General features: G+C 40.1%; 2 protein-coding genes across 4 annotated transcripts in view; one reads left to right on the forward strand and one right to left on the reverse strand.

Annotated features, from left to right (window-relative positions):
- Positions 1 to 27944, reverse strand: part of UBAC2 (UBA domain containing 2) — a 146844-nt gene that overhangs the window by 51945 nt on the left and 66955 nt on the right. Inside the window, exons 5-6 of one of the 2 annotated variants that reach the window (XM_010980244.3) lie at positions 6575 to 6698; positions 2995 to 3042 (exon numbers count right to left, since the gene is read on the reverse strand). In XM_010980244.3, the coding sequence (XP_010978546.1) occupies positions 2995 to 3042; positions 6575 to 6698 (172 nt within the window). The remainder of the gene's footprint in view (positions 1 to 2994; positions 3043 to 6574; positions 6699 to 27944) is intronic. The other variant, XM_010980245.3, reaches the window with a different exon arrangement.
- On the forward strand, positions 11937 to 24819 carry LOC105089225 (G-protein coupled receptor 183). Of its 2 annotated transcripts, none has more exons than XM_010980242.3 (2): positions 11937 to 12191; positions 23179 to 24819. In XM_010980242.3, the coding sequence occupies exon 2, from the start codon at positions 23209 to 23211 to the stop codon at positions 24277 to 24279; it is 1071 nt and encodes a 356-aa protein (XP_010978544.1). In that variant the 5' UTR covers positions 11937 to 12191; positions 23179 to 23208; the 3' UTR covers positions 24280 to 24819. The 2 variants fall into 2 exon arrangements, with proteins under 2 accessions (XP_010978544.1, XP_064349070.1); XM_064493000.1 differs by lacking the exon at positions 11937 to 12191 and adding an exon at positions 20944 to 21596.

Here is a 27944-nt window from a genome sequence, read left to right on the forward strand (position 1 = left end):
GCAGCAGCTGGACTCCCTGATGGGTCACAAAACGGAATTGTGGACTGACAGCTGTCCTGGGCAAATGAGCTCTTTATTGCTCCTGGTAAGCTAAACACTACGCCCATCCAAACGCAGGAAAAATATTTAGTCTTTATTCTTTTTTGTGACAACACTGAAGACAGAAAGTGGGCTCCCACCCAGCAAAATACAATACTGTACTGATATAATTTATCATCTTCCTCCTCTTTAAATCAGTGGAATATTTTAAAGTTATGTATTCATAAATATTTACAATCATACAAGAATTGACACAAGGAGAGGTAAAAATCAGCCTAAGCAAAATAAATCCACCAATAGCTAAATAAAACAAACCAAACCCAACGTTGGCAGCTTTGTAGAAAAGCATGCATAAAAGTTTTGGTTTCCATGACAGCAGATAACACATGACTTATGTTTTACACAAATGGCTCTTTTCTTTAAGAAAAGCTTTCTCTTAAAAAATGCACAATTGCCAGAATGAAATAAAACTACTTCCTTACTGCATACAGTATGTTAGGGGAACTATTGATTTCAGAGCTAAAAGGTGAAATTTCATCAAAAGGCTTCCTAACATTCCTCCAAAACACTGAATGCCATCTGTGCATTTCTTTTGGTAGTAGGAATTTTATTTTCTTTTTCATATTTTATTTAGCATAAAAACCAAAAAAAAAAAAAAAGGGGGAAGTAACTTGATAAATATGGGGAGAGGAGAAGTCACGTTGAGGAAGAGACATCTGGGACAAGCTGTGGCTTTGTGAATCTCAGACTTTGATCCTATATTCAGCAGTGTCCAAACCAAACATTCACAAATACTTTTATATCTCCCTTTATAAATTATCCTTATCTAAAGTATACCATATTATATTAAATATTTCATAATAAAAATGTGGTTTTCTGGAAAAAGTCAGAAACAAAATATTCTTTAAATTCAAAATAAGCACTAACATCTGCGGTACAGCATGCAGTAAAACTGGTATAACGATCGCTGACATTAATCATTTTGCATAAGCACGATATCACCTAATCGCGGTGGAGTAAAATAAAGAATGGGGCTGATATGAAGATTTATCAGATTTGTGTACACGGTAGGAGATCAATAATACTGGTTGGATTAGTTACTATAAAAAGTGAAAATTCAATTGGCTTAGAGGTGTTTATTAATAGTGGGATTATTTAAATGCTAAATACATCTGGGAAGTATAGTCCAAATACTGAAGAATTCTATTCACTTTTCTGAAATTAGGAATTTAAATGCTAAAAATCTGTTAAACTTCTGACTCCTTTAAAAAATTAATTCAAGCACCTTACCACCTGTTAAGCACATGTACTAGAAAAGACTGACCACAATACATACTTTAGGTTTTTAAAAGACTAGAAAGAGAGGGAAAATGCAATCTCCAACTCTAGAGCATTAAATGTCACAAAACGAAACTTTCTGAGGTGACAGCAAGAGCTCAGTTTAAAACCAGGAGTTTGAAATCACAATAAAAAAAGAAAACGGGATGTCTTAAAGCAAATGAGTCACATAATGAGTTATTAAAGAAGGGTTCAAATTCTGAGAGCAAATCAATCAATAGTAAACTAACACAACGAAATGTAATACAATTAGGTCCTTTTCATATTTTCGAATCCTTTAGGAAAAGATCCAAAAAAGGGTTTCAAGATTATTACTGTTAAGAGAAACAGAATGCATCATGAATGAAACAGTAAGTTCGCATGCTGCTCTCATTACAAAAGTAAAGAACTATATTTATTGTTTACAGGCTAGTTAAGCAGCTGTCAATCATGCTGGCAGTTCAAGTGGGGACAAGATTAGACTGGGGAGAGCCTGGCAATTGCGCCCAACAGGACTGGTATGACCCGAGGCCACCCTTAAGTCACTACAAGTCTTAAGAACACCAGGTGGTTCACATGGCTTGAAGGCCTCACAACAGAGGTCAGCTCTGTGGTCCTGAAGCCAATCAGGTATCTGAGTACCTGAGAAAAATGTTTAGGGAGGGGGAAACAAAGTGACTTCAATCCCCAGAATTTTGGCTGGAAGTTGTGGGGAGTGAAGGATTAAGTTTTGTATGAAAAGCACAAACACAGACAAGGAAAAATATAGACAGCGTAAAGGAAGGAGAGAAGGGAGCAGGCTTTAAAGTAATGACCCAGTGGCCCAAAATACCATTCACCCAGGAAATAAGAACAGATAGTGATAACTTACTTAAGATGTCTGCAGTGGAATGCATACGTATTTCCAAATCCCTTCCCTTTGATGTTATACATTTTACTATGAACCTAGTAATTTTCTTAGTCTCTCTGAGAAAGAAATTAAATCTACATTCCATATACCCTAGTTATAAACTTATTTTTATGTCAATTTGGAAGTTCAAATTTAAGTGGATGAAAAATAAAGCTCAATTTCATGCTTTAGACTCTTTTCTGATACCTCATAAACAAGAGTTTAAGACAGACGTTTATTAAAATAAAATAAAATCCTACATAGCAGTAATGGGGACGGGGGTGGGGGGGTGTAAAATGCAGGCATTCTGGCGCCTTCTCCGGCCTGCACCCTGATGAGTCTTCTGTCAGTTCCAATCCACCTGACTTTCCACTTAACCTTATTTTTCCCCTTGCATGACAATGCCTCTTTCCAAAACAAGCAGAATATCTCTATTTTTAGTAAATCCAACTTCATTTTCTTTTTGTCACTTTTGTCCTACTCATAGTAGGACTACTAATGTAAATTTAAAGTAACAATGACAAACTCAGCTAAAACTTCCAACAAAGTTACCTTGAAAACTGAGACAAAGTAGCCTCTTTCATCTCAATCATCCATGTAACTGGCTTCTTCATCACTAAGGAAGTAGCACTGACACAGAATCTGACATTTGAAGGCAGCTGAATATGACCCATAATCTAAACATGACATTTTCCTGAATTTTCTTCAGAAAAGAGGGGGAATTGGAGGAAGGGGGGAATCACACTTACAAGTCCACTTATGGCTACAATCCAGATGTAGGAACCAGAGGTGAAAAGCTATAAAAGAAAAAAAAGGCAACTAAAAATGAAATTCAACTGCCAGTCACAGCATACTTATTTTTACATAACTGTAGTCATATCCATTTATGTTAAGTCTTAATCATATATATCTTAATATACACAAACAGAAAATTAATATACATTGTTATTTAATAGAAAATAATATATTAATTTTTCTTTTTTTGTTTTTTAACGAAGATCTTCCTCAGCCTTTCTATAGCCTAAAACAGACTGGTTGAACCCAGCCCACTCCTGTCCAAGGAAAATTAAGTGATATTCAAGCATATTCTTATTTACAAATGGACATTAATTGGTTTAAACAAAGTAAAATATAATGTATAGGGAAATGATCAGAAATAACAACATACAAAATACGTAGTCACCGTGCAATGCTTGGTGTTAGCTAATGACATATAATATTAGTTTACATAATGCTCTCATTTTAATTCCCCATGATTGCTACTCTAGTTTTAGCTGGAAGACTCCTGCCAGCACACAGGTCCACATTCAATGCTGCTCTGCTTAACTGTTGCTTATTCTCATTCCAGTTCAGCCCAGGAAGAGCAAACTAAAAACTAGCAAAGTCAATTAATGGCAAAAGTAGTTATTATTGGGTCTCACAAAATCTCTCCCTTTGTCTTCCAAATCATTTACATCTGAGCGTTGTGCTCAGGGTGAAAAAAAAAATTATAAAATCCTAAGACATCTCAAAGTTTTCCTGCAAGAAAGAAAAGATTTGTAGCCTAGTGTCTGCTCATATTTAGATCTTTAGATGGGGAGTTTAAGCATCTCTGCTTATAGAGAAAGAAGCAGGTTCACTGCTGACATTGTGCTTGACGAAAACCTCAAAGTTCTGCACATTTATCGAAGATACATCGGAAAAAAAAAAGGTTCAAAGAAAGAAGACAGATGCAAAGGTAAAAGCTGACAAAGCGCAGGTAAAAAGGAGCCTGACAAGCTGTGCTCTCACGTTAGCTTATGTAGAAACGAGTACTGGCTGCAAGTTTAATCCGCTGATCTAAAATTTAATCCGCTGATCCAGCATGGAAGCTTGTTCAGTGTGAATGACTCTAACAGTAACAAGGATGAGAATTATGTGGAAAAATATTTTTCCGTGATTGTCTTCCAAAAATATAAAGAACAAAAAAAGGAGCTAACACTTTCAAGCACTTACTGTGTACCACACAGGGATCAGATATTAACCTTACTGAATCGTCCTCATCACCCCAGGAGGTAAGCTCTAGTACTAACTCTATTTCACCCGTGAGAAAACTGAGAGCTTATATAATTTGCTCAAAGCCAAAGAGCTGGTGGGTGGGGGAGCTGGGAGCATTCCCCAGGGGTCTGGCCCCACAGCTCAGGATCTCTCTCTGCTACCATGTCTCATACACAAGTAAGAAAAGAATATCATTAATTTTGTCAATAAAAAAATTATTTCATTTGGACTCTTAAGCCCCTCGTCCTATTGCACTCTGGTCCCAGTTGTATCTGCTCACATCCTGACTGTATGTTTTTTCTCGCTGCTGGGCTCCTTGAGGGCAGGTGCCACATCCCACCCTTCATGTTATCCTCCACGGCCCCCCAGCACAGGGCACCACGTGACTGGCTCTTGAGCCATTTGATACTGAAATGACCCCTAACAAACATTTGTGTTCTTCTGACACTGATTAGAGTTATTCATTCACTCATTCATTCATCCATCCAACCATCCATCAAGTGTCCCTGGTTTCAAGTTGTTGAAGAGACAGAGGCATAGAGGGGAGGAGTAGAGGGTGAGAACAGAAAATTCAGGAATAGAATCTTCTCACTCACTTCAAGGTGGGGAGGGGTGGGAGCTGATGCTGGAAAGGCAGGAAGAAACCCTGGAGGCCATTCATGCGAAGGATGTTAGATTTTATCGAGAAGCCAGAAGCATCTCCACTTCTACTTTCCAATACTAACTTCTACCTCACCAAAAAAACAAAACAAAACAAAACAAAAACACTCACAATCTCAGAACAACTGATGGTGGCAGCTCTAGAAACATAAATTATTAATTAATAATAGAAACCAACTGACTTAGTTCTTATTTTACCTGTTCAGATTACCCTAAAAACCCAACACTATAATCTCTAATCTTTCAAATGAAACTGTAAGATAGATACTGTTGTTCCCACATTACAGATGGGAAAATGGGGGCTCAGGAAAAGTGACAGAGAAAGAAAATAACTGCCAGAGCAAGTACTTAAACCAAGGTCCACTTGGCTCCCAAGACTTTCCACAACGCTCTACTGAATTCCTACTCTATAATTAATAAAACAATGTCTTTCACCCTAAAGATGCTATGAGCTTTAGAGCTGGAAAGAACTACAGGGTCAACATGAGGCTCTGAGGCTTCCATAACTTGACCCCAGTCTCAAGCTAGTGAGTATCACATCAGAACTAGAACCTGGGTCTCCTGCCAGGGTCCAGGGTACTCTTCTACCATTGCATTCTGCCTTCTGTTGTAAGGTCTTAAAAAAAAATTAAACATGCCACAGCAAATCCTAGCAGTAAGAATAAAATGCAGAAATGGGCTATTAGGTTCTACGTGAGTGTTAGGGAGGCTAAGGGAGAGCGTGAGGATATGCAGGTTGAGAGACGAGGAATAAGCACATTTCATGAGAAACGGCTGTGAGAGAGGTAAGGAAACACCCACCCAGAAGAGCCAGTGGCAGCGCCTGTCAGCAGACTAGAGAAGTTAGAGGAAATGCTAAAGGTTAAAAGGGGAGAGAGGAGGGCATTTCAGTGACACGGGTATCCGGTTTGATATGTGTGGGATAAGGAATGTTATGAGTATTAACCGTGGATCAAAAGGCCAAGCTACACATGGTACCACAGGAAACAGCAGAATAAAAGCTGACATCAAAAGGTGTGAGAGTGAAAGAAAAGTGACAAGTATTACAGGTATAAAACTGAAAATCCTACGTATCTTCTATTCCTGGGCCAGGAACTCAGGAGAGAGTGATCAGCCTTCACTGAATATTGGTAAAGATAACCTTTTCCAATTTAAGTTGAACAGTAAGTCCTCTAGTGGTCTTTGTATCGAACCACGTGGAGAATGGCGGCAGTGCCGTCAAGCTCGCCAACGCAGGAGTTAGAAAGCTGGCAAAGCCTTCGGAGCTCAGAGGCACTGTATTCAATAAATTAATGTTGATAGTGGTTTTTCACTTTCCACCTTTTAACTGTTCTCATTTGTTTCCAGTTCATATTACGATTTTTAAAAAGTCCTTATATGCAACTGTACAACGAAATTAAAATATTTTCCACTGATACAAATTACAGTGAAAGCTCTTATCAGATTTCTAAAGGGTATGAAAGTATTCTAGTACCTTATATACCTTGATGTGCTTGTTCTGTAACACTTCCTTTGAACATTTGATATAGATCATGAAGCCAAACTTATGGGGAAAAAAACATTGTTTTCAAGGAGATCAAATGAGAAAAAGACCAAAAAAAAAAAAAAAAAGATCTGGTTAAAGAAACGTGAACATAAAAATGCATACTGTACCTGTAGTCCCAATATATAAATCAGTGTCTTGTTTGTGATGGACAACGGGCCCAGGATACGTGCCACTTGGACTCTCGGGATGGAGCAGTAAAATGGTACAAACAGAGCAAACACAGGCGCCAGGCTATGCAAACAAATAAAAAAAAATCACTATGGTATAATACTCAATTTAAAGTACCAACGACAAATGTACATTTCAAGTAACACTGCTGATCATTTTATTTCAGTCTAAAAGCATGGTCTTAGATACACAAGTCGGTTTTTCTTACATATACAAGTCGGTTTTTCTTACATACATCATGTTCAAAATAACTTGTGCGTATGTGTAACATTTATGAGAACTCTAGTTATCTAATCCTTGTTGACTCTCCTAAAAATACTGCAAGAAGTAGTTCAGCATCTGGTTCAGCATCTAATAACCAAATGCCAGGCATTGTGACAAAATTTAAAGTTGATGCTATGTTTTCTGCTCACGAGTGGCTTGCAATCTGATGAAAGAGGTTAGGCAAACCAAAAGCAACAAACATTGTAATTCATCACAGTCAAATCCAGTCTTCATCTCAGACTCTGTCCACTTATGTATCACTAGAGCACTTGACTCTGCTCACCACTTCTGCCCTTCCTTCCTCAAATTCATCCCTTCTTTTGTCTTAAACTCTCTTTCTTGCTGGTTTCCCCATGATTTTTCCGACCACTTTTCTTCTACCCTCTCCAGGGTTCTATTATACTCTGTCTTTTCTTCTTGCTCCAGTCTCTCCTTGAGTAACCGTAAGCCCTTATAGGACTTCAACTCAGAAAATGAAGTGAGTCCCCCAACTGCCTGCCTGTCCCCTCACCTTAGTTATGAAACTCAATTTGATACCTTCAACCTGACATATTCAAAAGTCACAGGTGTCTTTCTACTTCAAGTCTTATTTCGCTCTAATCCACCCGGTGTTAACACTGCCAACAGCATTCTCTTCCCCAAACACAACTCTGAGCATGTGACACCCTTGTTGAAAACCCTTCCTTCCAGGCTCCCAGTATCCAAAGAGGAAATTCAAACATCAGCATGAAACAGCAAAGTCCTGCAATTCTTCCTTACCAGTGTGGTTTCCCACAACCGTCCTCCTCTCCCTTCCTCTAATCTGGCCCCTCCCGTTCCCCCCACCCCCAGATGCTCCCTGGGCGCATTAGGCTCTTTTGACTATTCATGGACACAGGCTATTCTTTCAACATAAATGTCCGGTCCACGTTTGTGCTTAGGAAACTTAGACTTACAGTGTAAGACCGAGCTCAACTCTTCTCCTCTTCAGCAATTTCTCCAACCCTCCTGGGGGTTAGCTGCTCTCCTCTGCTCAAAGCTACCTCAGTTTCACCGTTTCAGAGAACCGCTGCGCCGCCTGGCACTGTGTGTGAGGTAGTAGGCCGGGTGCAAGGAGCTCCATCTACATCTCTACGTGAGAAGCAGCCCCTGACCTCAAGAAACTAGCTCCAGGACTGCAAACTCCCATTCTTCCAAGGGCCAGGCAGGCAACGCGAATGAGCAGTGTGGTTTGGACACACACTCACACCCATTATTCATTAAACACTTGGCTTAATTAGTCTTCTATTTTCCTTTTTTTCTTTTTTTGGATGAGTGGCATTGTACAAAGAACTATTTCTTTACCACAAGAAAAAAGCAAAAAATATTCTTCACTTCCACAGAGAAATGTTCTCATTACCATTTTGGGGGAAACGCAGGACCCTCCTGGCCTCCTGTGCATTTTCAATTTTCCCATCTTTGATAAAGATCGTGTTATTAAAAAAAATCACTCACTGTCTTCTCATTTCCATTAAAAACAAAACAAAAGCAAACACACACTGAAAATGTGACCAATGGCAGCAGCATCAACAGGCACCTGTAAGAATGTAGAAAATACTAGAACAGGGAATCCCTCCCACCCCCACTGAACACCTAAATGCCAGGAGCTGGGTCAGGGTTGCAGAAACGGAGGCGGGTAAGACGCAGCCTCTCACAGTCTTGTAAGAAGACGACAGGGACAGGGCAGCAGAGGTCTGCAAACAATGTGGAAGACTGGTCTGGGATGCTTCACTCATCCAGCCCTCCTCCTAGACTGAGTACATCCCACGGCAGGGAAGGAGGTGCATCCTCCTGGCTCTCCCAGCATCAGACACAGCGCCTGGCACAGCATAAGAGCTCACTGAATTTGGGGCCGTGAAATAATCCTTATTCCTAAACAAATATATGATCCACGTTTGAACTAATAACTACATAGGGTTTTTTTTAAAGTCTCCCATTAGATTATTAATTTTAAGAGAAAGCACCATGTTCTACTTAGCATTGCATCCCCCTATTGCTTAATGCAGACCCTTACATATAATCAACCCTTGATATTTGGATTAAAAAAAATTAACAGTGATTTTAATGAACAGACTTATTTAAAATATCATTCTAAATACTACACAAAAAATCTTGTGTTTTTTTCAATTAAACTTATCTAAACCCAAACACAGTTGATGTAGTACTGTGCACCCTTTTCATCAAAAAGTACCAGTTAATCACTCCTGGGCTTAAAATCCTCCAGTGACTCCCCACCCTAGAGTAAAAGCCAAAGTTATGACAAAGACTTCTGAGGCCCTGCGTCCCCCAACCCCAATCTAGTCTTCTACTTTGTAGGCTCCCCTACTCTCTCACTGCTCCAGTCATGCTGGATCAGGGCGTGTCTCACTAGCAGGACCAGGCACGTGGTGCTCCAGCGCACGTGCATCTGCTTCCCCCTCTCCTGCCCAACCTCCCACTGACAAGTGCATCACCCGCTCCCTTACACCCTTCAGGTCTTCATTCAAATGGCACCTTCTCCAAGAAGCCCTCCCTGACCACCCCCATTCCAAATGGCAGCCCCTGCCTACCTCACAGCCCCACCCCCACCCCGCATTCTCTATTTCCTGTCCCCACAGCATCCATAACCTCCTTATTCACTGCAGGACCAATTTATCACTGTCTCCATGATGAGAACAGAAGCTCAACAAGGGCAGGACTCGGGTCAGCTTGTTTGCTGCTCCAGCACCACCCTCTGGAACTGCATGAGGTAGCTGCTCAATGAATAAAGTGTAAAGATTGATGCTACAATAAAAAAAAAAAATCTGAAGCGGAGTTCTTGCTTGAGGTTACACTTTCAATGTAAACTAAGAAAATATTGATAGGAATTTTAATGACCACAATTCATGTCTAATATACCAATAGAAGAAGTTTCAAAATTCCTTAGAAGTTATTAACCACTGTGTAGTTTTAAATGGTGACTAAATACTAAACCACATACACCCATAATATAAAAGCACACATTTCAGACCATGGTTACACAGGTTGTTTTGTAGAAATTTTCCACTGCTATTTCTATACACATTGAGTGTTATTAGTCACTGACCAGTTTTTCTCTTTTCCTTATTTGATGACAACATCTGCTCTTTATATTGTCAACAGTAACTCAGTTTGACCTTTTCGTTTTCCGAATAGCTAACTTCTGGTAGCCCTTCTGGTTTAAGCATATAGGACTGAAGTACAGAAAAGAGGAATACAGGTTATCAAGAATTCATTCATTCGTTCAACAAATGTCACTAATATTTATTGAGTATCTATTATATACTTCACAACCGTACTTGACAGAGCGAATAATAGAAACAGTTCAGGTCACAAATGTCCACCTTACCACTACTACAGAAAAGGACATCAACTCTGCTTTTATAGTACAACTAAAGAAATCCTGGTAGCTTTCAACAGCAATAAAAATGAGATTTATGAGCTGATGAAATTATCTCACGCTAAAAGCCAAAAGCACCCCCAGGGCAATTACCCCATCACCTCCTCCTCACACACCTGGCTACTCTAATACAAAACAAACAAAAAAAAAGGAGATCCAGTTTGCTAGAACATTTATTTCACCTAAGCAAGTTCATGATATAATAGTGTTTTACATAATAAAAACTATTTCAGAAATTAAAAACCAAAAGCCAACAGGATGGCTTTTTAACAAACTGAAAAACTTCTCAACACTGTCTTCTTTAATCCAAGTTTTAAAGAAACTGGTTCTAGAAGATTTTATCATACTGATCCACCAAATCATAAAATCTCCGTATTTCCCCCTCATGGGATTTTTGTACTAGGAATTATCTTGGTGACCATTTAGTTCAATTCCTTTATTTTACACGCAGTGGAGTGGAGGACCAAAGAATTCAGGTGAGTTGATGCTCTTCTGTTTGACAAGGTTTCTCTTCAGATCTTTGGCACTTTAGAGCTAAAGAACCTAATAAGCTTCTAGATGGAATAATACCACTGAGAGGCCCAAGGTCCTCAGTCATTCTGACAGAATCCTGGAGTGGAAGGGCCACTGGGGTCCAGAGTTACAACTTCCTGCCAGATGATTCAATTCTCTCTACATCATCCCTCAAAATAGTCACCTAGTTAATGCAAGCACCTCAACAAGAGACCACCTATGCCATTTTTTAATGATCCCAACCTGTAGAAACTACTTTCATGTTTTGATTTGAAAGCTGTCTCCCGTAACCTCCTCCTATTGGCTGGCCTTCTACTCTCAGGAAGACTGACACATGCAACCTAAACCCTTTTCTGTGAGAGCTTTCAAACGTGTGAGGATAATGATCACGTCCCCGCTGAGCCCAGACGTGCTCAGTCTATTCGATCATTTCTCCTAAGACCTGGGATCCAGACCCCTCAGGCCCCTGGGCATGCTCTAGGCCACCCGTGCCTTCATAAAACGCAGCCCTTTGAGCTCACTGAGAAGAATGGCCGGATCATCTTTCTTGTTCTGAGTACTGTATTTCCATTAGTTGAGCCTGCAAATCAACTGCATTTTGATAGCCATGTGACATTGCTGGTTTAAACTGAGTCAACTAGAACTCTAAGGTGAACAGTGAAGGTCTCCTTCATCCTGTGCACAAGAGGCAATTTTAGCTGTAAGATGCCCTCTTCAGCTCTTCCCTTGTCATACGTGTGTTCACGTTGTCACTGGTCAGTCAGTTGGTCTCCTGCCTGAAAACACCGAGTAATCATTGCACACATGCAAAAGAGCATCTTTCTTCCACTCACCACAGAAACTTTTGTTTCTTTCTCATAAGCTGTTGATAAGATAACAGAATGAGTAAACTAGTCCCTGCACCAAGTTTCCAGGCAGACAGAACTGTCAAAATTGACACTTTTTCCTTAAAATATTTTAAAACTCATACTTTACACGTAATATGAATACAAAATCATTAGTAACTATGATTCTCTTTTTTTCCTGGTTAAGGTTTATTGCTTCAGTCTCTTAATACTTAAACATTTATAGAAAAATTTATAAAGTTCCACAGATATCAACAATTCATAAATTCCAAGGGGCTTTTGGTAACTTTTTAAAAAAAAATCACTAACAGAAAAATTTCACTTCCCATTAAAAAAAAATGCATACGCACATGAGGCTCACTGATCATTACTATGCTCAGTCACAGGGTGTCAGAAAAAAGCCACCACCATAAAAGGATGTCTGCATAATCTCTCTTAAAACAACATGCCAAAGTTAACCTACTTCAGTTTGGGTGAATACTGACTGCTAACACAGAGGCCCCAACAAGGCACAGAGAGGTAAGTACCAGAAATTTTGCTTTTCAACAAAGTCTTTTGAGTTAAGAAAAATTTTTAAAGCTTAATTAAGGTTTAAGGTAAAAGCTGTAAACATTTCTAACAAAAATTATATCATGAATATAGCTAAGACTATCTGGCAACCGGCAGTTCTAATAAGCTGATTTTAAGCTAGGTGAAAGCAATGGATCATGCCAGAATATTTTTGTCAAAAAGAGGGCTTGCTTTGTACTTCTGTGCAAACTCACAATTACCAAAAATTGTATCGAGTATTAATTATCAAATAATGCCAGTATTTCAGGATACTTTACAAAGGAACAAAATTATTTTAAAATAGAGTATTCCTGCACTTATATGTATTGTATTTACAATGAATTATTCAACCAATTTAAAAGAGTATATTTTACTATTTGGTCATGCATCTATCTACATAAAAATCTTTGCTACACTTCTTTTACTTCTATACTTTTATACTTTCTATTACTTCTCAGGATAGAATCCCAGTAGTAGAACTACTAGGGCAAAGGGTATACATTTTTAAGAAGAATCTTTAGATATAAACTTATATTTTTCAGCTTACAAAAACACTGTACCAATTTACCCTCCCAACAGTGACAGTCTCGGCTTCACTGCTTCTCAGCCAACATGAGTATTTTAATTCTAAATATAATCTATTAATCTAGTAAGTGAAAAAGAACATTTCTGTTACTTGCTTTACATTTATTTGATGATCAGTAAGGCTAAAGACATTTCTACATTTTTTTTCTAGAACTTCTTTGTGCTTAAAAAATATCGCAGAACAATTAATTATATGCAGTGGGCTGCTAATATTTATGTCCAGGTTGGGGATGGAGGTAACAGAAACTCTTGGTAAAATACAAGCTGTGCAGAGACTTCCTCTAAAGGAGGGTGTTTTGGGGGGTTTTGTGGGGCAGGGGGAGGTCTCACTCTAAGCACAATATAGTGTCATGGTTCAGAGCGCAGGCTCTGGAGGCAGGTTTGAACCTGGACTCCATCATTTACCAGCTGTGTGACCTTGGACAAGTAACTTCTTGGACTTCAGCTGCTTGGTCTGTGAAATGGGGAGTAATGACACTGTCTGGTGCTTGTAACACTGGCTCGCATATTAAGTGTGAGAGAACTGCCTGCTGTCACTATGCTCTCTTCCCTTTGCCTTTTAAACCACCACAGGATGAATCCAATAGGCAAACTTTCCTAGCCCTATCACTTCTGTGGGAATTATTTTCTTGAACTTATTTGCAGACCCTTACGGAATATTTTACATAAAGACTGAGTCTATGGATGACTATACAACTAACTGTGTTTCCTGTCTGGACCTTGCATTCACCAGTGCTTCGGGGCATGTTTTCTCTCGGGGGTTAATTGTACTTTTTGGACATAACACTGTTCCACAAAGCAGCCTCACTCGACGCTCACCTGTCATGTGGGGGCGGTGGTGGGAATTCCTTTTATAAATTACTTTCAACCCTCTTCTGGGAGCTTTTCAGTAACATGACCAGTCATTTAATGGAATAAATATTAACTCGGGTCACTATATGACTTTCATTCATTCATGCATTTCATAGGCATTTATTCAATATCTATTGCTGCTTGGTTCTGAAACACTCTATAGGATAAAATGTTGTGTAATATAAGCCATCATCCTTAAAAAGTTTACATCTTAAAAAAGAGTTCACCACTCAGTGAAGGAGTTGCCTAGTGACAGCTTTCTCTCTGCTACAGTTAAGGGCCTTCTGGAGTTGTTAAAAGGCCCTAAGTGTGTATGTGCTGAGGATGTGTAGAACCCTCCAGTCCATATAGTTTCCTGGCTTTCCAAGAAGTTAGTGAAATTCAGGGCTTCAATGTAAGACGAAATAACCCATGTAAAAATCCTCTGAAAACTATAGAGGTAACAAAGACCCTTGTGGTGTCTTGAAAGCCTGAAGAGAAGAATAAAAACATTTTGTTAAATACCTCCAAATACTTAAATAACAGTATAAAAGTAAATTAATAGCATAAACGCTATCCTAGGTATTTACCATCTTCTTTCAATGGAAATTTCAGGCTAAGTTGTTTTATAGAAATACTATTAAAAATGGTAAAATCTAAATTCATTTATAAAGCTTACTTTAAAACATGCTACTAATAAATGAATAGAATTCCTTATGTATATCAACTTATTTTCCTCCTTCGCTCCCTCTTCCCGTTTCCCCAGCTCTCCTAGTCTCTCTAGTTCACACTGGTATATGAGCTGTCTTCCTTTTATGTTTTTTTACCAATAACATCAGATCATGTTGGAAATAGGAGCTAATTAATAATTAATAGGAGCTAATAAAACTTATCACCCTGAATGTGATTTCTGGAGCCAAACTGCCTGGACTGAATCCTGACACGGCTGTGTCTTTGGGGAAGTCTCCTAAGAGCTGTACGCCTCAGTATCACCACTGGAAATGGATTTGTGAAAAGTTCTGTGAGGTTCAGTGAGTGAACGTATGCAGAACACCCAGGGCAGTGCCTGGAACACAGTCTGTGCTTAATAATCCTGGTTACTATTGTTAATCAAATGCTTCCTATAATCTAATAAAGAACCTCTGAGGACCAAGAAAGCTGGGATTCTGCTATTCCTTAACTGTATTTACTGAGCACCAGTCACAGGCCAGCTGGAGAGGCAGAGAATTACAGCACAGTCCCCACTCACAGGATCCACAGGCCAGTGGGAAATGGAAAAAAATCGACACTATAAGTGCTGTTACAGAGCATGTGCCCGGTGGGGCTAGGACACCCTACCCGGCCCTTCTGTGGGGCAGGGGAGGCGCTGTTGAGGGAGCAGTAGAGGGTAAAATCAGGGGAGCTTCCAGGAGCACCTTATTCTGAAGGAAACCTTGAAGGAAAGTAGGAGCAGAGGATACAGGACAGGGGAAAGGGGGCGCCAGGGAGGGAAGAGGTGAGAAAGGAAGAGAGCTGTGAGAGAAGGCGGGACATCAACAGACTGCAAGCCGCCCAGATCCAGGGGCCGGAGCCAGGGAGTCGCGAGCAGGAGGATGGCCAGAGAGCCAGCTCAGGAGGGACATGGAGCCAAGTCATGATGGAAACTGTGCATCACAGCAGAGAGCATGTGGTCTGCCCGGGGTCAACGGGCACCGCTGGACAGGTGTCGTGAGAGCTGGGGCAGCAGCTCCAGGGAGGAGCAATGGTGGAGGTGGCCTGAGAGCAGCAGGGGAGTGGGAGCAGCACACACAGGCTGATGGGCACACAGAGGTGCACGGAGCAAAGGAGAGGCCGAGGGCCTGGGCCTGAAGGCCCAGGAATTGCTAACTGACAGCAGGCAGCAGGGGGAAGGGAGGACACGGAGTCCTGGATGCCTTCGTGATCCCTGGCTCGGCACCTGTCCTGAGGGAGGACCTTGAGCAAGTGCCCTCAACTCTCCAGAATTCAGTTTATCCATACAATAAGGATATTTAATGTTTCTGGCTGATTTCTATGAAATAATAGAGACAAAAACCAAAACCTGAAACTCCCTTGAACTTTAAGGAGAAAAGGTACACACTATTTCGAGAAACACTTTGGACTCAGAGGATGAAGATTATACTGACTCAGATCTTCATTATCAAGAGTCTCTACAGATCATGCAGTAGTAGTCCACACAGAGGTCAGCTCATGCCACCTGGAGACACAGTGTCTGCACTGACACGAGTATTCCGGTGGGATTCCTTTTTCTTTCAGTTCCTATATAGTTTTCCAAGTCCTATATTTCAAGTCCTTAGTGCTACCACCTCCTTTGTCTTCCTCTCTGATAACTTTCACATCATCCTAGTCAGCATTAAAGCTGCCAAAAGCCACATGAGGAATAAATAAATAATCAGGGAAAAGTGAAAGAAAAGTAGCTGGACTATGTAAAACCCCCAAATGTGCGTGTGGGTGTTTAACCAAATAACTCAAATGTCAGGGACCTTTCACTTTCCTATCAATTCCAATGTACAAGTTTACAGAAGCTGATGTGTCTCCATTGAGTGCCCCCTGGGTTCAGGACCCCACAGAGGCACAGAGAGGGCAGAGCAGACTGGCCAACGTGGTTTTTCCTCCTGTCTTGAGGAAGCTCTCTGTGCACCATCCTGTAAGTGACCCTGTGCAGACCCACAGAGAGGTGGTCAGGACCAGACTAGGTCACAGGGTCAGCAACGGGGTCACACTTCCACAAGCCAGAGTGAGCAAGCGAGCTCCCCAGGAAGCAGGGGAGACAGGTGCCCCCAGACAGACTGACCACAGACAAGCCGACTCTGAACATAAACACCAGTACGTGTGAGGGTCCATCTGAGAAAGTGTAGGCAGCTGTCACCTTTCTGGACAATGTTCTCTATATATCCTCCCCACAAAATCAATCTCAGACATAGCTATGCATTTAGGACTCAGAGCTGGTTGGGGAACAAAAAAACACCTGATAGTGCAGAAAGATTCCTTTCACCAGGTCACCCGGGTGTGTGCTGACTGGGACAGCAGTGGACTGGAGTGGACATCTGACTTTGTCAGTGAAGGGATGAGAGGCTGGGCCTGTGCTGGCCACAGCCCGCCTGTGCCTCGGGGTTCTTCCCACAATCAGGAAGGAATGCTTCGCACCTGCCTATTTTGCAGGCCAGTGGGACACACACGGTTCCAGTGGCCACTGTTTAGGCAACTTAAATGCAGGTGAGAAACAGCACTGATTGAGTGCTGGGCCCTAGTGTGTGTGACACTAGACCAAACTCAGATGTCCCTGTCTGCTCAGCTTCAAGAACAAGGAGGCTTTTTCAACTGACAAATACTTATACAACTAGGTAACTGGAGGAAGAAGCAATGATTCTTTCTTCCACAGAGCAGTCTGTCCTCAGTGGCACTGAACACCCTCAGCCTGCCGTCCTGACCCATCTGGGCTTGTCCACTTCCTCAGGAGATGAGTCCTTCTTATTCCACTGAGCCCCGAGCCTTCCTCCGCCCTCTCCTTTCCCAGTGACTTCATTTTTCCCCACTGCAGAAATTTCCCTGAATCTTACCTTTCCTCAACAAAATAACCAGGGGACAGTGTATCAACAGAAATTGGACAAAGAGGTGGGTCAGACAACACTCATCCTTTAACAGCAGACAAACGTAACGTGTGTCTGCACGTCCACTCTGTGGCTCTTCGGGTTGTTTTTGAGAGCGTGCTCCTGGGACTTCCTCTTTGGGATGTGCCACTGTGGGCACTTTGAGTCAGATCCTCTCAATGTGCAAACACCGACCTGAGCAGCCTTCACCTTACAGAGAGGTCACCTCCTATATTTCAGCATGATTTGACCCATTTGATTCATTGCTAAAGCCTGAATTTAAACAAAATTACCAAAAGTTTAATTCTTTTTCATTTAAAGAGTTGATGATTATTAAGTGAAAAAATATCAGGGGTAAAGGTGACATTTCAGGAATCCTAACACTAAAAGCTGGTATTCTAGCACTTACCAAATCTTTGAATATAATAAAGCTTTTATTCTGTTTCTGCCACAAATAAAAGCTAAGAAAAAAATGATCCAAGCAAGTAAACTGGGTATATAAAAGTATCCTGTGAAAAATCAGAAACGCCTCCAAGTTGGTATCCAGGGTAAATACGTCCAGAGTACAAAATACATTAGCTACTAGAAAATTTTCTTAAATGCGAATAAGTGAGTTTTGAGGGGGCCTTTTGTTTTTTCCTTTCTGTGGCTAGAAATAACTTGACAGTTCACGTCAACATGTCCGGTTATGCAAAAATGAGATGATAGTGTCTTAAGAAACAATAGCTACTCTATTAGTAATGAAATCAATTCTAGAGAAATCCACACACAGGGCCACGTCCAGAAACCTAAGTGAAAATGCTTTGGAGGATATTTTGCTGTGGAAGAACTTGCTGTTTTACATATGTTAGGATAACAGTGACATTTCAAAGGATCAACAGGCATCGTTACAGAGACAAAACTGAGACAGCCTCCTCTGCTTATTAACAAGAGTGGTAAGAGAAGCGGTGTGGATGGCCACCAGGTCGCTGACTTTCAGGAGGCGGTGCTCCCAGGAGGAATGTGAATAAGGACCTGCACCTGGCGCGGCCCAGGACTACCTGTGCCCGTGGGCAGAGGCTGCAGCCCTCATCCTCGTCTCTCAGGTGTGAGGCACTAAGGGCAGGACAGGGACATTGCACATCTTGTCACTTGGAAGCATTCTGAGGAAATTATAATTGATACAGTATTCGAAAGAAAAAAGATGTAGAACAAACCCTTCTTTGTGCTCTTCTGCAGGCGATCACATGACGAGCCATAGCACTTTCAAGGGTCACTCTATCCTAAGTAACATGTCAGACGCTGCTGTCCAGTAATTATGAAAATGAAAAATATTTAAAATATACTCTAAAATAAATAAATAGGAAAGAAAAGAAGGACTTACTTATGACTAAGAGAGGAAGGATTATAAACAATTAAATGAGGAATCTGCAATCCAAAAGTTGATTAAGGAGCACACCGCAATGCAAAGAGCAGCAGAACCCAGGTGTGCGGGAGGAGAAAGAGGAAAGCATATTGAGGCAACGCCTCCTTCAGATAGCAGCACACTCCCAACACCCATCCTTCAGTTTTAGGTCCTCGGATTTTAAAAAGTATCATTTCTGTATTTCCAGGATCTATCACTTGGAGGAGACACTAAAAACAACTTTTGCTGAATGAAAGAATAGAGTTAGGCCACGGTTCAGGAAAGTAATCCTGAATCCTAAAATGATTAAAGAAAGGTATAAAAGACTGCCTCTGAGGGAAGATGATAAAAAAAATTGAGATTGGTTGATATAACAGTCAAGTATGTGAAAGGATTTTTCTCTCAATTTGGAAAAGATAAAATTGACTAAAACCATAGCATTAATAACACAGGTTAAGCAAGGAATATACTGGTGCTGCTGACTGGTAGAATCAGCCCCCCAGAGGTTACTAAATATTTCAGAGCAGCCTAGATTATCCTTTCCCTCACATCACCTGAGTCAGCCCATTGAAATGTCCACGTTGTGCAAGTGCTCTGACTGATGGGGGATGGGGGCAGGCAGTCACAGGCCTCTGGCCAGTCTTCCCTCGGGGGCTCCGTGACACAGCGTCTGCGGGTCCGGCCTCTCACCTGGGCAGGCACCTCTCCTGCAGTGGGAGCCCTGCTGTCCCCTGGGAGGAAGGCTCCCCTGCTCCGGAACAGCTCGGCCACGTGTGCCCGGGCCATCTGTGTCCAGGTGAGGATGGCCTAGAGCCTCAGCCACTTGGGAACCGCAGACTCAGTTTTTGAAAGGCGGGAGGAAGCAGCTGCCCTGCTGAGGACTGGACAGAGTAGCAGGCTTGAAGCCAGGCTGGCCGAGAGAAGGGTCCAGCGTGATCTCTGCCTTCTCTGACAGTGGCTTCCTCGGGTGGCAAGTAGGTAGGTGACGGCGGTGCTGGGTGCGGGGCTGCTGGGAGGTTCTTCGAGCCATGACTGAAGGATGGCGCCAGCAAAAACCTATTCAGCCTGGATCTGAATGGGGGGCACTGAAAGGCCGGCTCTGACAAGGACGTCAGGTGACATGGCTTTTGTAGGAAGAACTGAATTTCAAAAAAGATTTGTTCAGATTAAAAAAAAAATTATTTACCTATTTACTTACTTCATGGTCAATTCACGTTCAGTGTTAAAAATTTAGAATATATGAATGAAAACTCAAAAATTACCTGTATGAAATTCTGTTGTGGCGTATACATCCATGCAAGTGTGTTTTTGTGTGTGTGTGTGTGTGTGTGTGTGTGTGTGTGTAGTTGCTTTTCTTTCCCCAAAAGTGGTCTGCTATGTACCCGCTTTCCTGACTAACCACCATTCCCCGTCAGGAAACAGGCGTCTACGCCGCCATCTTCCGTGGCCACACAGTCCCCCACTACCCTCAAAATACTTACCCTCAATGGCTGTACCCTCAAATACTTAACCAATACCCTTGTAGTGGGCGTTTGATTTGGTTGCAAATTTTCACTTTCAAAATTAACACTGTGTTAAACATCTTTTCCTTAACTTTAAAATATCCTGAAACCACCGCCATTTCTGGCTCTACCGGTCGCTATGTTTCACTCAGTGAAGGAGCTGGAAATGCATCTGTAACTAGCAGGCAATGGCACTTTCTTCTCTGCTTCAGACATTAGTGCAACTTTCCTAATCTCTACAATAATTACTATTCATATGGAGGATGAGAAGACTCCAGTGTATTCCCCACCCCCACGTACTTTAAAGGCATTTCACAGGAACCTGCTTTGAAAGACTCCTCAAAATAAAATATACATGTTGAGGTTTTCAGAAAAAACATTTTTTCACAGAAATTAGAAAAATAAAGGAAGCTCTTGATGCCTGTTCCTAAGCTACAACCCGTGCCTGGAATTTTTACCACTCCCGTGTCCAGTCTCAGTTCCTGAAAAGTTCCTTCTCACGTGAAACCTTTCCCAACTAACTGGATAAAGTTTTTTCTACTCTTATTCCATAATTGCAATTCCCACAATTTCCCTTTCAAGAATTACTTCATTTTTATCCCCACACAAATATAAAGCCCATATTTATTGTTTTCTTGTTTTATTTCCTATTTCATTAATACCTGCAATTATTTTTATTACTTTTGTCTACTTCTTTGGGCAGTTCTTTTCTAGCTTCTTGAGCTGAATTTTTAATGTGGCTATTTACAGTTTTCTAGAAAATAAATGTTCAAAGCTTTGCTTCAATCTTGGATTAGCTCTTCAGCTGCATCCCACAGTTCTGTAGTACTTTTGTCAATTAGCTTTCTAAGCACTTCTGAATCTGCATTGTGATTTCTGTGCCCATGAGTTTCTTAGAAATGTATATTTTTGGACTCCAGATTTATCCTTTATCTTTTGATTGCTGGTGTCTACTTCAGTCGCACTGCACTCATAAGGACTATGAGCTGCTAGCTAGTGATTTTCTGAGATATCTGAGACACCTCTAATGGCTGAGTACTTGGTCATATGTGCAAATAATGTTCATGTGCCTTTAGCACAAATCCTGTTAGCTTTTTAGCCATGTTGGGTAAATCAGAGTGTGTTAAAATCTCTCATTACAGCTGTGGATTTACCAATTTCTTCTTTAAATTCTTTCAAATTTTGCTGTCACCCGCATACTTCATGATTATTTTTACGTCCTTGGTGAACTATTTTTAACTTGCGTCAAGTGGCCTTCCCTACCCCTACTGATTGTGCCTTGAATTCTCTTTTTCTCATGCAAGTATTGCCACTCTAGCTTTCCACTGGTTGGGACTTGCCTGGTACGTGTTTTCCCAGACCTTTATTTTCAAGCTTTCTGAATCACTTTTGAGTTGTCTCTCTTCTAAGCAGTCTACAGCTGGATTTTAAAACACCCAAACTGACAGTCTCTGTCTTTCAATAGGTGAGTTTAATGTGTTTAAATTTGTTGTGACATTTCCTACCCTCTTATTTCGTCTTTTCTACCTACCACCCTCATCTTGTGCTTTTTCCCATAGTCTCCTCTCCTGTCTTCCCTTGATGAATAAAAAGGTCCTACACTTCCTTTTTTGTCCCCTTTTGCTTTAGGCTGTATTTCCATATTTTCATGACTAACCTGTCAACACTGAAGGTAATGCACACTTTTACCATTAGTGCAATCCTTTAAGAACCCCCATGGTCTGTCAGTATCATTGTTTTACCATTGTTAGAGCTAAGTTAGCAGAGATTCAGCTCACTTAATACAGAGGTCAGAGAGGCGGACTTGTACTCAGCGTTTTGATAAGGGTAGGGATACAATTCTTCCCTTTAATATGCAGTACTACCGGCACTAGATATATTTAAATTTTCCCTTAATTTTGATGACTTTCAGATGAGATTTGTGCGTAGAGATACACCTATCGGTGTATTTTCTTCTAAAAATACCTTCATAGAACTTATAGCTCTGCTCTTCCTTAGTTTTATCAGAATTCAGCCTCATATACGGAGTTTTACTGTAGGCATTTTCCACCTTTCAACTCAGAACTGGAATTTTACCTTAGTCAGTATTTGAAACAAGAAAAGAGTTAAGAAATAATCCAAATACTCATCAAGGGAGTAGGTAAGCAAATTACACAGTAACACACTGGAAGACTATGGGAATCTATCAGACGTCTCCATAAGATCTGCACGTGCCATATATATGGATTACGCTGATCCATGAACATGTTAAGTAAACAAAGCAGAACACAAAACACCACACATGTAATGCTTCCTACTGTGTGTAAATGCAGGAATGTATACTGCACGCATCAACGGGGTATCTGTGGATTGACATCATTTAAAATTAATTTAAAATTCTCTCCTTGAAGCACTTAAGTTTTTTCTTTATCTTGTCATTTCTTTTTCTTCTTTTTCTGTCGTGGTTGCTGTGGTCATCTTCATCATCTTCTTTTTTTTAAAAAAAAAAAAACAACAACCATAACTTTCAGTTCCTAACAAAGACCTTAGCTTGTTTCTCATAATTTTTCAGTTAACACAAATCAGATCACTGTGGTAAGTTCATATTTCACTACATAAATGTGTGACTGATTTCATTTCCTGGCAGTGATATGCATTTGGCAAAAAAAAAAAAAAAAAAAGTCCAACTAATATTCAATTTTGAAGCAAAGTTTCATGCCTGTCTGAAATGTGGGGTGCTTTACATGATTTTATTCTTAACCAGACAATGATTCAGAAAAAGGAAGGGGAAATTTCTGCCTAAAAGTTAGTGCATCCCCTCTTTTCACAAAAATACATTTGCCCTATTTAAATGGTTCTATTTCCTTTGCCAGAGCTTTGCCAAAATCACCAAATTATGAGAGTAAAGCTGTTACTATAGAGTATGTAACCATATTTTATATATCATAGATTTTTAAAAATTATATAAATACTGAGAAGTTAAAAGTTAGAGCTATATAGAAGGCAGTTTATTTTGTTTTTAGTTAAATATGTTTTTAATTAGATGTACCCTTCTTGGTTTTTTCTAGAGACCCTGGACACTGCTGACGGATATAAACATGGACAATTTCACAACACATTCTCCAGCTCCTCAGGAAAGCGAGTGTGATCTCTACGCACACCATGACACAGCCAGGATACTCATGCCTCTGCATTACAGCATCGTCTTCATAATTGGGCTCGTGGGAAACTTGTTAGCCTTGACTGTCATTATTCAAAACAGGAAAAAAATCAACTCCACCACTCTATATTCAACCAACTTGGTGATTTCAGACATACTTTTTACTACTGCTCTGCCTACACGGATAGCCTACTACGCGCTGGGCTTTGACTGGAGAATCGGCGAGGCCTTGTGTAGGATAACTGCTGTCGTGTTTTACATCAACACCTATGCGGGCGTGAACTTCATGACCTGCCTAAGTATTGACCGGTTCTTTGCGGTGGTGCACCCGCTGCGGTACAACAAGATGAAAAGAATCGAACACGCAAAATGCATTTGCATATTTGTCTGGATTCTAGTATTTGCTCAAACACTCCCGCTACTCATAAAACCCATGTCTAAGCAGGAGAATGAAAGGATTACGTGCATGGAATATCCAAACTTTGAAGAAACAGAATCCCTTCCCTGGATTCTGCTTGGTGCATGTTTCATAGGATATGTACTTCCGCTCGTAATCATTCTTGTCTGCTACTCTCAAATCTGCTGCAAACTCTTTAAAACTGCCAAACAAAACCCACTAACTGAGAAATCCGGTGTAAACAAAAAGGCTCTCAACACCATTATTTTTATAATTGTTGTGTTTGTTGTCTGTTTCACACCTTACCATGTTGCAATTATTCAACACATGATTAAGAAGCTTCGTTTTCCTGATCTCCTGGAATGTAGCCAAAGACATTCATTCCAGATCTCTCTGCACTTTACAGTGTGCCTGATGAACTTCAATTGCTGCATGGACCCTTTTATATATTTCTTTGCATGCAAAGGGTACAAGAGAAAGGTCATGAAGATGCTGAAACGCCAAGTCAGTGTATCAATTTCCAGTGCCGTGAAGTCGGCCCCTGAAGAAAACTCACGTGAAATGACAGAAACTCAAACGATGATACATTCCAAGTCTTTAAATGAAAAGTAAAAAGGAACTAAACCTTGGATTTATAGCAAAGGAAACTGTATGATAAATTTTGCAGAACTTTTCTTATAAAGCAAAATGACTGTTCAACTTCCAACTGGGATTATTCTAAATTCCTTTCATTGGGCACTATTTCTCACCTCCAACTTGGAAGTAAACTGATATATATGTATTTTTTATACTTGAGAACAACATCAAGCAAAGTTCTAATTTGTAAATAAAATACTGTACCAAAAGGGATGGTATTTTAATAACTCTCAGTGTGAAAAGAGAAGTTTTGTGTTAATGAAAAATTTAGTCATTCATATTTCCTGCCAATAATTTGGCAAAAGAAAAGAAGACTATTAAAATTGTATATTGCCAATGTAGAAATGTCAATATTGTAAAATATTTTTCTCTCCTTTTTTTGCATGTTTCTTCAATTCCAGTTTCTTTCAATCTTAGACTTTATCTCCTCAATAACAGCAGTTTTTTATTTTGTTCTGAGTCATACAATTTTGTTTCAATGAATTCTTTTGGAATAAAGAGCAAGATGCTACAAAATTATGAGTATGTCCTTCAATGCTCACTGTCAACTCTCAGCAGAAGTTAGAGGGAGGGAGGATACAACTGGCAGCAGACAGATTAGGATAGGAACGTTATAGGGTTGATGGTGATGAAGGCAATGAAAGCACTGAGCTCTCTCCAAACAGCCCACATAGCACCTAAGGGCCACTGCTCAGGAATATGACAAGGGCTGTATGTGGAAGGAGGGTCCACGTGCTAAATTCTTCCTGGGAATAAAAAAAATAAAAATAGGCTTGGTTCTTCTTGGGTCCCTAAGGGATCATTTCTTTTTTATTCAGAGGTTGGCAGTATCTATTATTTCAATGGTTTGGGTTATCAGAAAGGGTAAGAAGGATGAGCAGCAGGGCTGTAGCTGTTGCTTGCCTAAACAAGACAGGGAGTAAAATGCAAAATCATAAACTCCAGGGTCCCCAGGATTCTTTACAACATTATACATTTGCTCAAATAAATGCCTTAGTATGTATGAGAAGCATGAGCCCTGCAAGTATAATCGTCCACCTGCCAGCTCAAAATCTGTTCTATTCAATCCCCAAATTACCCTAGTACAGTATCTATGTAAGCAATGATACCAATTTTGGTAACTGAACATAAAGAAATGAAATGCTGTATCATGAGTCATACTTAAAATTTTCATTAGGCTTTATATGGCGGAAATAGTTTCTTTTAAATTCTTACCTTACTCATTTTAAACTTTTATCCTATAAGAAAATTCATCTTAATGGTTGATTTGATACCACTTACTGAGTACTTTCAGATTTGTACTTTGTAAATTTCACAAATAGCGACCTGATCTTAAAGCCAGTGACAAAAATAGGCACTGGTCTTTGTAACACTTTACGGAGACGGGTAAGACCACATGGATGGAAACAGTGTCTTTCCTCTACTTGATCTATAAACCTTCCCAAGTGAATGTGAAGAAGGGCAAACCACCAAATTTTATGCAGGGTGGCACTTAAGTAGTCCTTTGAGTTGGATCCCAAAAGAGAAACCATTCTGAAAGTTACTGAAGGAAAACCAGAAACAAAGATTCCAGAATGTCAGAGTATCTTTAAGGCACACGTGTTCTTTGATTACGTTCAAGAACAGACTATCATGTGTATGAGCCAACATACTGTTTCACAGCAGAGAGCTCTATCTGTGCTAATGCGGTCAGTTCTTAGCGTCCTTCAAATGAGAAAGTAAATATATGTCATTTGACAAAGAAATAACGTATGCTTTTTTCTGATTAGTTTTCTGTCTCTTTCCACCATATCAAAAATCTATATAAATGAGTTTATCTGAACATCAGTAGTCATACTGCCAAAAAGGTAAACTTTAAACCTATCTCCAACTACTCTCAAAAAAAGAATCTGTACTCTCGTCAAACTCAGCTACTTGCTCTCCTTCAAAAGGTGCTTCCTGCCTATTTCATTCACGAAGCCATTGTTCACACGTGGCCTTGGCACACCCTCCCACTGTCTTGTGTTATTTGTTGGTTTTAGGTTTAGTTCTTGTACATTTCCCTCAGGAACAGTCAAACTTGGAGAGCAGAGACAATGCTGTATAGTTTTTGTATTTGGTTATAGAAAAAAGGAGGTGGCCTTATATATAATCCATTACTTCAAAATCACAACCTGTGAGTATTTTCTACACCAATCAGGTGATAGATTAATAATAATTTTAAATAACAGGAAGCTAGAAAAACTTGTCTGGAAAGCTGATAGTTACATGGCCACTAACCCTATTTACCTTTTCCATAATTTTACTTTTATTTCTAAAAGGATCATTTGGTTAATTAAAAAAAAAAAACTCTCAAAGCTATTTAGTTTAAGTCAGTATAAACACATAGACTCCTCAGTGATAGTACAGAATAGTAAAGGTTAGATTTTACAAACGACATCAGTTACATAAGAAGGCAGTAATTCACAAAAATATTCCATACATTATACAACGTCTTCCTTGTCACAATCCTGTGAAACAGGATGAGCAGACTGTGCCACCCACACTTTATAAAGGAACTTACATTCAAAAAAGGCACTTGGTAAATTAGAGGCAGCCTCAGGAATGTAATCCTAACTTCATATCCTAGCCAGAAAAAAAGAACTAAATCACACAGCCTCTGAAAAAAGTATTAGAAGGCTTGTTTCATTACAGGCCAGCAGACTAGCCAACCCTTAAACAGGACAAATAACCAACAGTAGGTAGATTATAAGCTCAGCTAGGCTATGAGTTCCATGAAGATGAGGATGTTGCAGGTTATATACACAGCACCAAGTATAGAGCCTGGCACACAGAAGGTTCTCAAGCACCCATCAAATTGAATAGCACCTGTTTTGTACTATTACTAACAAAATACTGAAGCCCTATTGAAATATCTGTGAAGTTCTTCTCAATGAAATGAAACACCCTAAATGTTTAATTACATATATGTTAGAGAATATGTAATTGTATAACTGAAGACAGGGGTCCTCAAAGACCCTGCGATTTAAACTAGACATATTAAAGAATGGAACAAATTATCCAAGAAGCCAACTTAAACCTAGATTCAGAAACACGTTCTGCTTGAAAATAATTTTATATTTCAAGAGGCCAGGGCAGTGACTCTCACCAATCAGTAAAAAGTTCTAGGCAATTTTAAAAGAGGAAGCATTGGTCTTAAATTAGCTTTTAAAATGGTTCATTTTGGTCACTCTTAGCCCACTGTAATCTGTTATTCTTTGCAAAGCTAAAAACATTTGCTCGCTGACTATTCAGTTAAGAATGAAAAGATACAAAGCTGATCTGGTGACAACATGGCCCATTCCTTTGAGTCCGGGGAGGACTAACTGCACTCCTGAGAACGGATGTCACTGGACGTCTGTTTTACATTAAACTCTGAAGAACTGATCGCTCAAAAGACAATCCTCAAATTTCTATTCAACTAAAAGCTCAGTTTGTGAAGAAGAAACAATTACTGACCGTTTACTATGTGCAGCTTTTTTGAGCACTTGACAGGCATTATCTCATTTAACTCTCACTCCCTTGAGAGGTGGGTATAACTATTGCCTGCATTTTGCCGATGAGGAAGCTGGGGTGCCAGGCCACATATGGAGAGGTGGAGTCGGGAATTCAACTCAAACCCT

Source organism: Camelus dromedarius, chromosome 13, assembly GCF_036321535.1.
Source record: "Camelus dromedarius isolate mCamDro1 chromosome 13, mCamDro1.pat, whole genome shotgun sequence".
NCBI lineage: Eukaryota > Metazoa > Chordata > Mammalia > Artiodactyla > Camelidae > Camelus > Camelus dromedarius.

Coding starts and splice junctions, on each gene's coding strand:
- LOC105089225 (XM_010980242.3), top strand. CDS start 23,209: ATGGACAATTTCACAACACATTCTCCAGCTCCTCAGGAAAGCGAGTGT.